The following is a 12,109-nucleotide window of genomic DNA, read 5'->3' on the forward strand; positions in this document are numbered from 1 at the left end:
TCAGGGAGGACTGGTCATCCATCCTCAAGGAGGCATAGATTCCTTTCACACGGATGTGGTCTGTCTCCCCAGGGTGGCTGGATCTGTCTCCACCCGGAGCCAGGCAAAGCCGGGGGTTTGTGGGGTGTTTACTTGGCAGGTGATCCAGGGGTCCCCGGCCCAGGTGGGCTCTCGGCACCAGCCTGGCTCCTCCTCAGGGTGTGGAAAGTGGAAGATGGCCTTTCAAAAGGTCAGGCAGGCTGCCCCGCCCTGCCACTGCCCGTGCAGTGATCAGGGAGCCGCTTAAATTAACGTTTTGTTTAAGGTCGTTCTGCCTCAGAATTTATAGTTATTTATCTGGAGGTGTCATGGGTGTGAGGTTTGGAGAGACAGGAGGCGCCTTGCCTAAGGCTCTCCGCGCTCTCCTGATGCCCACATCTCTGCTGTCCAGGAGGAGGCTGAATTGTCCAGACCTTGCCTTCTAAACAGGAACAGGGCTGCAGAGTGGTACCTCCCGGCTCCCAGCCCTGAGCCAAGATGCAGGATGTGGGTGGGAAGTCCCTGCCGGCACCCCTGGCTGAGTTCTCTTAGCCTCGCTTAATTAGAATCCTCAAATAACACAGTCTTCTCCGATTTGGGGGCAGTTCTCACTGTATCCAGATTCGCAAGTTCTGCGTAGGGTGGTACTCAAGTTCAGGCCAGGCACTTGCCCTGTAACCTCCAGATCTCCTTCTCATCCCTGGGCTTCACTTCCTCCCTCTTCTGACAAATTCAGAGTGATGAATTGGGGTCCCGCCTGGGGGAGGGGGCCAGTGCACTCTCCGCTGACGCCCTATGCTGTGCCAGCCTCTCGGGGCTGGATCACTGCCCCCTCCCCCCAATCAGCACCCCTTCCCTGGGGCCCTGGCTGGGGACCCGCCAAGCACAGCCGCTCAGGGCCCCACTATTCACCCCGACTGATAAGACGGTCCGGCAGCTGGTGGAGACTCGCCCCTCAGAGCGCAGAGCGGGAGGCCGGGGGCGGGCGGGACCCGCGGGCCGATCGCCGCGGCTGGCCTCCAGCGTCCCGCGCCATCGCTCGGTGTCCGGGTGGCCGCGGGGGAGTCGCGCTGCGCACGGGGCGGGGCGAGGGCGGCGTCCGCAGGTAGCCCCGGGGGGGGGCGGTGGCGGGGAGCCGGCCAGGACCCCCAGCCCAAAAAGCCGAGGGGGAGGAGCGGCGCGGCGGTGCGCGTGGGCGGCCAAGTTTGGCTCCTACACTTGCGGCTTCGCGCGCTGCGTCTGGGGAGCGAAGGGGGACCGTCCCCTCCCGAGTTGGGCTCGGACCCCGGCCCTCAGAGTCGCTGCAGACCTCTGGGGGTGACTTCATCACTCCGTTTCCTGGACCCCGTGCGTCCGGGGCGCACCGGAGCCGGGCAGCGAGCCACGCCATGCTGGAGGGCGACATCGGCCTCGAGGGGCTGCCCCCCAAGGAAGCCCCCGCAGCTGGTGAGTATCCAGGGGCGGCGCAGGGGGGCGAGGGCCCCGGGCGTGGCGGCAGCGGCGTCGGGGACGGTCGGGGACAGCGGCTTCCCGGGGACCAAGGGACGCGCAAGGAGCAGGCGACAAGGACCCGCGTCTCCGGTGGCGGGGACCGTGCCCCGCGAGCTTTTGGGGGCGGGGGGCTGACTTTGTCGGCCGCAGGTCACTGGGGGCGCCCACAGACAAACTGACGGCGGACAGATAGACCGCGGGCTGGGCGGGGCTGGGGGAGGCAGTGGCCCCCTGGCGGGCGAATGTCAGGCCTGCCGTGAGGTTTTCAATTCCTGGGAGAGCATCTCCCAGCCGTGCCGCGTCCGAAGCCCTCGGCAGATGGAAGGTTTTCGGATGTTTTTCCAGGCGCTATTAATACGCATAATATTTCCGTGCTATTCTGGAGATTTATTTGCGATGTAAAGTAACTACTATGACTTGAAGTCATAATGGAAACTGCGGTGGAACTTGAGGGGGAGACAAATGAGGCTTGGACAGGAGTTGGGAGGGGGAGTCCCTGACTTCCTCGGCCCCTCCCTGCACATAAATCACGACCCTGGCTATTTTTATACCAATAATTTTAAAATAAATGACCCAAGCAATGTTTCCTGAATGATTTCCCCCTTCCCCGTTTAGAGGTTATTAAATAAACCTCAGAGCGGGACGGTGACAAGGGGCTAGAGCGGGCGCTCGGCCTTATTTAATTATACAGCTGAGTTCCAGCGGGGAGCGCCCTGGTTAGGATGCTGTGCCCTGCGATCAGAGCCATCTGGAACCAGGAGACGCTAACTATAGCACGAAGCACTCCTCCTTGTTCCTTGTCCCTTCCTCCTCCCCCCATCCCCCCATCTCTTTTGCTGAGGGTGGGGGCTGGATTCCCATGGAGCAACTTATCCTGATGTCTGCTTCTCAAACAGCCCCAATTTGGCTTCTTTCTAGAGATTACACTGTATACTCATCAAATTCTTCCCAGGAGGAAGAGAGAGGGGGCACTGCCAGCCAGAGGCGGGAGGCCAGACCTAGGAACAGGAAGGAAGGGACAGGTTTGAGAAGTCAGCCAGGACAGTTCCGGGCCCGCTGGCCCGCTTGCACGAGTGGCTTCTTCCAGCTCCCGTGTGGACATGATGAGTTCTGGAACCAGCTGGGCACAGGAGCCCCAAACTCAGCATCTGTGAGCACTTAACCAAGCTCCTGCCTCCGGCTGGGCACGGAATTACGCACTTCACTGGTTTCATCCTCAGTCTAACCCTGTGAGCTGGGAGCGGAACCTTCCCCATTGTGCAGACAGAGAAACTGAGACCACACAGTTAGTACATGGGGCTACCAAGAGTGGAGCCCATGATGTCTGGGTCCAGTTCCCATGAGGCTTCTGGCTCTCCCTTACCCCGCCCCAAGCAGAATCACCCAGGGATGCAGCTGAAACTGATTCCCGTACACAAGAGTGTCCTAGCCGGGGGCTTTGCTCTTTGGTTTTGAGAGCCTTTACATTGGGGCGGGGCCATATCTCCGATGTGAGGATCGGGAGGCTTTCCCTAACGGAGGGCCGGATCCATCAGAGCTGAGCCGTAATGGTGGACGGACTCCACTCCTAGCGCAGACCTTCTGCCCCCTTCACTCGCATCTCCACTCTGTGTGGTGGGCAGGGGTCTCGCCCCCCTTCTCCTCTGCTCTGGGCTTTAGCAGTGACGGGTCTAAGACCCTAGGACCAGTGGCCCAGCCTCCATTCCTGGGTTTGCCACTGGGCCTACTGTTCCACCACAGCTGGCCTATGCAAGAAATGTGGGCCAACTCTGACAGCGTCACACTACTCTGTAGCTCATTCGGTGTAATTAAGACCAGAGGCTGCGTTGGTGCTCGCAGGTAAATAGGAAGTAATAAAGCCGGGGACGTGGAGGACAGGAAGGGGCCTTAGTCCTCTGCTTTGTCTCCATTCCAGGCCCTGAGGCCCTGAGAGGGGACGTCCTCGCAGCGGGGCGCAGCTGTGGAGAGCCCAATTCTAAATCCCGGCTTTGCTGCCTGCAGCTCTGTGACCTTACCCAACTCACTCAAGCCCTCTGTGCCTTAGCTGTCAAGCCAGAGGGTTTGTGAAGATGACTTGAGTGCATAGCCTTTCTGCTGGAGTGGCTCCGCCCTGGGCCTGAGTACCGTCCCCTTGTCGTCATTGCCTCTTAATCCCCCCTCCTCCCCCTCCCCCTGCGCCACCCCCACCCCCCCCATCTTCATCACTGCAAGCTTCAGTTCACAGACTCAGATGTGAAGTCCCACCGGGCGGGCGTTCTGAGACGTATCCCAGGACCGGCTCATTCTTGCTTCCCTGGAGCAATCGGTTGTTACAGATGCCACCTCACTCTCTGCCTTCTTTCGAAGCTCCCTTGTTGTTTATTAATAAGCTATTTATTCATAAGCCCGTGGTCGGCACCTCCCGCGAGGGCAGGTGGAATTAGGATGAGGTGGGGGTGGGCACCCCTCCCCCAGGACATGTCTGCCCAGCTCACTCCCGCTCATCCCTCAAAACCCTGCCAGGAAGTCCCCTCCTTTTGGACACTAGCCCGGGTGCCTCTCTACACTGATGGCACCCTGGGCGTGGAGAGAGGGAGGGAGGGCTGGCGGGTAAAGATGGCTGTTGGTTGAGCAGTTCACTGTGTGCTGGGCGTCCTCACATGTGAGCCTCACCTACTTTATGAGATGGACACTACTGTCTCCCCCTTTATGGATGAGAAAACGAAGGCATGGAGAGATTACTCAAGGTCAAACAGCTGATAAATGACAGACGCAGGATCTGAATCCCAGGCGGTCTGGCTATGCATTGTCACCACGCTATGCTACCCACTCAGAGAGGATGGGAGAGCTGTCCCTCCCGAAACTTTCACTAGCCTCTTCAACAAACAGCTACAGGTTGCCTGGCACTGCGTCCTCGGGGCTTGGGACACAGCAGGGAACAAAGCAGACGCAGGCCCGGCCCTCATGAAACTTTTTTGACCACGTAGGAGAATTCAATAAGTCATATGTTGGCTGGCGATGTGTCCCATGAAGAAAAGCTGAACAGAATAGGGGGCGATTTTAAATAGGGTGTGCCAGGGAAGCCTTCATTGCTGGGCAGCTTGGGAACCCACACCTGAAGGAAGTGGAGGGAGGAAGAGCCCTCAGGGAAGAGGGAACAGCCAGTGCAAAGCCTCACACCTGAAGTGCCCAAAACACGCCAGTGGGCTCACAGAGTCTGGAGGGAGTGGGGGGGGGCAGTCCAGATTGTGATGTGCTCCCTTGCTACTGGGCTGGGTGACATGGGAGCTGCTGGAAGGGTCTGGAGCTGACCAAGGTTTGGGCAGGATCCCTCTGGCTGCTTTGGAGAACAGGCTGAGGGGGGAAGGACACAAGCCGGTCCAGAGACGCATGCAATAATCCAGGCTTGAGATGCTGGTGACCTTGTGCCGGGACCCGTGGAGGTCAGCCTCTGGGTATATTTTGAAAGTAGAGCCGACAGGAATTGCCCACACATCGGATGGAGGGTCTGAGAGGAAAAGAAAAATCAAGGACTGCTCCAAGATTTTGGGATTGACCTGTTTGGAGAAACAGGTATGGGTTGGGGTAGGTGAGGAGTTCACCTTTTTGTTTTTTGGGTTTTTTAGTTGAGGTTAAATAGACATAATGTTTTAATCATTTTTAAGCATACAGATCAGTGGCATCAAAGTCCATCCCGAATGTTGTGCAACCATCACCACTATTTCTTTTTTTTAATTGTCTGCATGTATGTATGTATGTGTGTGTGTGTATGTATGGCTGCTTTGGCTCTTCGTTGCTGCGCGCGGGCTTTTCTCTAGCTGCAGCGAGCATGGGCTACTCTTCATTGTGGTGCGCGGGCTTCTCATTGCGGGGGCTTCTCTTGCTGCAGAGCACGGGCTCTAGACATGCAGGCTTCAGTAGTTGTGGCACATGGGCTCAGTAGTTGTGGCGCACGGGCTTAGTTGCTCCGCAGCGTGTGGGATCTTGCCGGACCTGGGCTTGAACCCGTGTCCTCCGCATTGGCAGGCGATTCTTAGCCACTGCTCCACCAGGAAGGCCCCACTATTTACTTCTAAAACTCTTTTTTATCATCCGCAAACAGAAACTGTGTACTGATTAGGCAATAACTCTCCATTTCCCTCCCCCAACGCCAGCCCGGGGTAACCTCTGTCCTACTTTGTGTTTCTATGAATCTGACTATTCTAGATACTTCACAGGAGCGAAATCACACAATATTTGTCCTTTTGTGTCTGGCATATTACACTTTACATGTTTTCAAGGTTCAAGGTATCAGAACTTCATTCCTTTTCATGGCTGAATAACATTCCATTGAATGTGAGACCACATTTTCCTTATCCATTAATTCAATGGACACTTGAGTTATTTCCCCTTTTTGGCTGTTGTGATTAAAGCTGCAATGAAAATTTGCATGCAAGTGTCTGTTTGCCCTTGTTTCAATTATTTGGGGTATATACCTAGAAGCGGAACAGCTGGATCATATCTTTAACTTTTTGAAGAACCACCAAACTGTTTTCCACAGCCGTGGCACCATTTTATATTCCCTCCAGCTGTGTAAGAGGGTTCCTATTTCTTCGAGCCTCACTAACACTTGTTAGTTTTGCTTTTTTCTTTTTCGTGAAAGCCATCATAGTAGGTGTGAAACGGTATCTCATTGTGGTTTTGGTTTGCATTTTGCCTAATGACTAATGATGTTGAGCATCTTTTCATGAGTTTATTGGCTACTTGTGTATAGTCTTTGTAATATACTCAATTTCTTTGCCCATTTTTTATGGGTTATTTGTCGTTTTGTTATTGAATTGTAGGAGCTCTTTATATATTCTGGATATTAAACTCTTACCAATTATAAGATATGCAAATATTTCCACTCATCCTGTAGGTTATCTTTTCACTCTCTTGATCATGTCCTTTGATGGCCTTGTACATACAGTGAGCTTCTCTTCTGTGCTGTCATGTGGCTGATTGTGAAACCTTTCTTGTAGCCCTGCAGTTTGACGCATAATTCAATTCAACTTAGAGGTAGATGACTCTCTGTCTTTGGGCCAGTTACAGGGCCAGGAGCTGGAGATACAGGGTAGCCACCGTCCTTGCTCTCATGGAGTTTACAGCCTGTCTTGATTTACGCTGTGGTGTACATTGTGGAAAGGTCCTGATTCTGGCTAAGTAAGCTCTGTGTGCCGAAGGCACATCCATCCTACAGCCCTGCCTGCTTCACCTCAGCTGTCACTTCCTTCAGACACACAACAGGTCAGGTCTCAGGTAACTGCATCCATAATGTCTGCCTCCCTGGATGGATTCATTCTCTAGCCCCAGCACAGGGCCTGGCACGGTGGGACTTGGTGGAGGGATGGAGGGATGGATGATAGCTGACAGTTTTTGTCAACTCATTCTGTTTTAGGCACTGTTGTGAGCCCTTTGCATATGTCACCTCCTTTAATATTCACTTGTTAAGTTGGCAATATTGTTAGTAATATTATGAGCACCTTTTGACAGATGAGGAAACCAAGGCACAGAGACACCAAGCAACATGTCCACGCTCACACAGTCAAGGGTACCCTGTGAATCAGTCAGGGTAGATGGGGGGGACCCTGGATTCAGACCAGAGTTGGGACAGCTGGACAAGGACCAGAACTGGGTCCCCAGTTCCAGACGTGGGGTCCTCCCCAACTCATCTGCCACCTCCCCAGCTCTCCAAAGAGAAGGCAGTCCTCGGTGGGGGTGGGGGGCTGGGGGGGGGGTTCTGCTGCCGCTGAAGCCCAGCAGGGAGCCGGGTGTGGCCGTTAAGATCTTCCTCTCCAGAGCCTGCCCTTGCCTGGCGTGGGCACCCCCAGCAGCGGTCACGGCCCCCGGCTTCCAGCACCAGGCACCTGTGGCGGCGTTTTCATGCTCTGTAATGAAGTCTTAAAAGCCTGCCGACCCTCAGAAATCCATTTGACGATGGTCACGTGGCCTTTGGGTAGACAAACGTCTGGTTTCTTGCATTCAACCCTCAGAGGGCCTGCGAGCACATAGATGTCTTGCCTGGTAATCCAGCCTGCTTTCTTGTTACAGCCCGGGGATCACCTTGCTCCCCTCCGGGCCTTGCACTTCGATGCAGTCCAGCTGGGCTCTGGGTTCCCACACACACAGCCAACCCCACCAGGCCCCACCCCCCTCCAGTCAGCCCAAAGCTCCTCCCTCCAGCTGCACCCCCATTTGCCTCCCGGGGTGCTGTGCAAACATTCCCGGTGACACCCAAGATTTCATCCTTTCCCTTCACACCCAACTGGAATGACTTCTGCCCACGTATGGCCTCCAGTGTAGAATGATTTTATTTTATTTTATTTTTTTGCGGTACGCGGGCCTCTCACTGTGGTGGCCTTTCACTGTTGTGGAGCACAGGCTCCGGATGCGCAGGCTCAGCGGCCATGGCTCACGGGCCCAGCCGGTCGGCGGCACGTGGGATCCTCCCGGACCAGGGCACGACCCCGTGTCCCCTGCATCGACAGGCGGACTCTCAACCACTGCGCCACCAGGGAAGCCCTAGAATGATATTTTTAATGCATTTACACGGCACCTTCACTGCGAAAGTCTGAACACGCCGTTGGGGATGGAAATGGAGCTATTGATGCGAGCTGTTAGAAAGAAGGCATAATTGGGCATGATCGTTATCGCGTTGTGTCTCCTGGGCGGGGAACGGCCGGGGTTGGGGTACAGGGGTTAGGCGGGTGCGCAGCAGCTCCAGACCGCACTCGTGTTCCTGTCACAGACTCTGCTCTTGAGGACTCTGGGCTCCGGGCTGGAGCGGGAGCCCAAGGAGCATTCCTTCCTACTCCCAGCCCTGTCCTCGGTCCAAGGGGGCTCAGATCCCTCCCGCCTCCAGGGCTTACGCGAGCCACACAGCTGTGCGTGGTCTGGCAGCCCTCCACTCAGGCGCACATTCCGCCCTCTACCTGGTCCGTCTGGCGCAGTTCCGATGCATCTCTCCAAGCCGCCTGCGGCTGCCCGGGTCTGTGCTGCCCTCTCTTCAGTTCCACCGTTGCCTCCGCACTGGCCTGTGTCCACCTTGCCCCCCTCCTCCCCCCTGTAGTGGACCCCCACCAGCCCTCACCCAGCCCTGGCCCACAGGTGGGGATCACCTGCCTCTGTGGTTCCTTCTCACCCCCAGCGCTTGCCCTCAGCCTCACTGACCTTCCTATGGTCCTTCATCCTCTCTTTCCTGCTCCCTGGGCTCTTGACCGTTTCTTCTTCCAAGCTCCATCACCTCCTTCAGGAGGCCCTTCCTGACCCCAGTGGCATCTCGGCACCAGGCTCCTCTCCCCTGAGCACTTACACAGCTGCCCCTATGTCTGCTGCTAGCAGTATTCTCTCAGTGTCACTCTCCCTGCACTCCACAAAGTTCCAGAAGGACAGGACTTAGTGTGTTTTTGCCAATTTGATTTTACACCACCCGTTTGTCCTTAAACCCCCAAGATCAGAGCTGGAGAAGACCCTGGGGGTTGCCTGGGCCAGATCAGCGTCGCCCACTCTGGAGCTCAGGACACCCGTTTGCAGCATTTGTGGTCTCAGGCGAACTCCTGGGAATTAAGCATATGCCATTGTATTTCATTTGTGTGCTATAGGAAAAAGGAGTGATCTTAAGTGAAAAATACTTCATTTTGGATATTGGTATAGCATAGAAAATTTCCCCCCCGGTTGATAGATGATAGATAGATGATAGATAGATAGATAGATGATATATAGATAGATAGATGCATATAGGCAGGTAGATGATACAGAGATAGCTCTACATAATGTGTTTTGTATAATATATATAATCTCTCTATATGGAGGTAGATAAATATATATATATGAAACTTTTCTTTTGGCTGCACTGGGTCTTCTTTGCAGCGTGTGGGCTGTTTGTTGTGGCACACAGGCTTCTCAGGTTGTGGCACTCGGGCTCCAGAGTGTGTGGGCTCTCCAGCTGAGGTGCGTGCAGGCTCTGGAGTGCGCGGGCTCAGTAGTTGCAGCTCACAGGCTTACTTGCCCTGCGGCATGTGGGATCTTAGTTCCCTGACCAAGGATCGAACGCACATCCCCTGCACTGGAAGGTGGATTCTTAACCACCAGACCACCAGGGAAGTCCCATATATATATGAATTCTAAATTGTCATCAGGAATTCCCTGGTGGCACACTGGTTAAGAATCCTCCTGCAGGGGACACAGGTTCGAGCCCTGGTCCGGGAAGATCCCACATGCTGCAGAGCAACTAAGCCCATGCGCCACAACTACTGAGCCCACATGCTACAACTACGGAAGCCCGCGCGCCCAGAGCCCATGCTCTGCAACAAGAGAAGCCACTGCAATGAGAAGCCTGCGCACCAACGGCAACAAAGAGTAGCCCCCGGGCTTCCCTGGTGGCGCAGTGGTTGGGAGTCCGCCTGCCGATGCAGGGGACACGGGTTCGTGCCCCGGTCCGGGAAGATCCCACGTGCCGCCGAGCGGCTGGGTCCATGAGCCGTGGCCGCTGAGCCTGTGCGTCCGGAGCCTGTGCTCCGCAGCGGGAGAGGCCACAACAGTGAGAGGCCCGCGTATCACAAAAAAAAAAAAAAAAAAAAAAAAGAGTAGCCCCCGCTCGCCGCAACTAGAGAAAACCCCCCTGCAGCAACGAAGACCCAACGCAGCCAAAAATAAATAAATAAATTTATAAAAATAAAATAACTAAAATTGTCATCAGTATGACTGGTCTGGGGTTATCTTGTCTGAACTATCATCATTATCTTGGCGTGATGCATTTTAAAAATCAGCCATTTGACACAGGGAGGGGGAAGGGTAAGCTGGGACGAAGTGAGAGAGTGGCATGGACATATATACACTACCAAACGTAGAATAGACAGCTAGTGGGAAGCAACCGCATAGCACGGGGAGATCAGCTCGGTGCTTTGTGACCACCGAGAGGGGTGGGATAGGGAGGGTGTGAGGGAGACGCAAGAGGGAGGAGATATGGGGACATATGTGTATGTATAGCTGATTCACTTTGTTATGCAGCAGAAACGAACACACCATTGTAAAGCAATTATACTCCAATAAAGATGTTAAAAAAAAATCAGCCAGCTGATTTTGTATGTTCGTGACTTGTTTCTGCATGACGATTCAGCGTTGGGTTCAGACTCTTCACCAGCTCTTCCCCACGAGAAACACATGGTGGATGTGAGCAAGGCTCCTGCCCAGCCAGTTACAGTTGGGTAACTGTCACCACTGTTACTCCATCTCTGTTTAAATAAATTTTTCTCTTACAGCAGTTTTAGATGCACAGAATTATTGCAAAGATAGTACAGAGTTCCCATATAACCCACGCCTGTTCCCTCCGTTGTTAACATCTTGCATTCTTTTTTTTTTTTCTTTTTTTTTTTTTGCGGTACGCGGGCCTCTCACTGTTGTGGCCTCTCCTGTTGCGGAGCACAGGCTCCGGACGCGCAGGCTCAGCGGCCATGGCTCACGGGCCCAGCCGCTCCGCGGCACGTGGGATCTTCCCCGACCGGGGCACGAACCCGCGTCCCCTGCATCGGCAGGAGGACTCTCAACCACTGCGCCACCAGGGAAGCCCAACATCTTGCATTATTATGGTACATCCTCACAATGCACCAACCAATATGGCTATGTTATTATGAACTGAAGTCCACACTTTATGCAGACTCCTTGGTCCTTTTACCTGATGTCCGTTTCTGTCCCAGGATCCGATCCATTTAGCCGTCATTTCTCCCTAAGCTCCTCTTGGCTGTGATTCTTTGTTTTTGATGACCTCGGCAGTTTGGGGTGCGACTAACGCAGTTGTTTTGTGGATGTGCCTCCACAGGAACTTTTTGTCCTGATGAGACTGGGATGGTGGGTCTGGGGGGAGGACCACAGAGGGGCAGTGCCTTCTCATCCCATCGCATGAGGGCATCCGCCACCAACACGGCTGCTCCCTGGGATGCTGCCAGCTCACCTGGCGGAGGTGAGGTGTCAGGCTTCTCCTGTGTGAAGTTACTCGTTTCTTTTTTTTCACATTGGTGGTTGAAGTTCTGGAGACTTCTTAATGAGCTATCGATTTTCGATTATAGCCATCAACTTATGAAACCATCTTAGGCTGAATTTACTAAGTGTTTATCATATGTGGGCTCTTTCTTAATTAGTATTTCAACATCAGCGGTCCTTCCACCACTGACAGTTGGGGTTATATATTAAACAATATGTGACTAAGAATACAAACAATTTAAAACTCTCGCTTGGCCGAAGCTCCAAGAGTTGCTAGAAGTGTCCAGCTGAGCCATAAATCGAGTCTCGACCTCAACTGACCACCTCACTTACACACAGAGGCTTCCAACTTCCATCTCAAGGGGGAAATCTTTAAATAATTATATCACTGGTTTTTTCTGCACTTAAAGAGGCTAAAGAATGTCCTGGATCCCTTCCAGAGACCCCAGAATGAGAAATCCAGGTCCAACCCCCTCATTTTCCTGGTGACAGAAGGAAACTGGGGCTCAGAGAGGTTGAGTGATATTCCTAAAGTCACACAGCAGTTCAGTGACAGAGATGGGACCAGAGCTCTTGTTTGCTTACTCCAAGTCTGGTGCTCTCTCCCCTCTTCCCAAATCTAAGG

The 12,109-nt window shown here is 54.0% G+C and overlaps 1 protein-coding gene across 1 annotated transcript in view; it reads left to right on the forward strand.

Annotated features, from left to right (window-relative positions):
• The first annotated feature begins 1,346 nt into the window (after window positions 1–1,346).
• Window positions 1,347–12,109, forward strand: part of ANO1 (anoctamin 1) — a 164,762-nt gene continuing 153,999 nt past the window's right edge. The window contains exon 1 of the mRNA XM_067037794.1: window positions 1,347–1,464. Coding sequence (XP_066893895.1) covers window positions 1,407–1,464 — 58 coding nt within the window. The 5' untranslated portion in view covers window positions 1,347–1,406. The remainder of the gene's footprint in view (window positions 1,465–12,109) is intronic.

The sequence above is a fragment of the Kogia breviceps genome, chromosome 7 (genome assembly GCF_026419965.1).
Source record: "Kogia breviceps isolate mKogBre1 chromosome 7, mKogBre1 haplotype 1, whole genome shotgun sequence".
Classification (NCBI taxonomy): Eukaryota; Metazoa; Chordata; class Mammalia; order Artiodactyla; family Physeteridae; genus Kogia; species Kogia breviceps.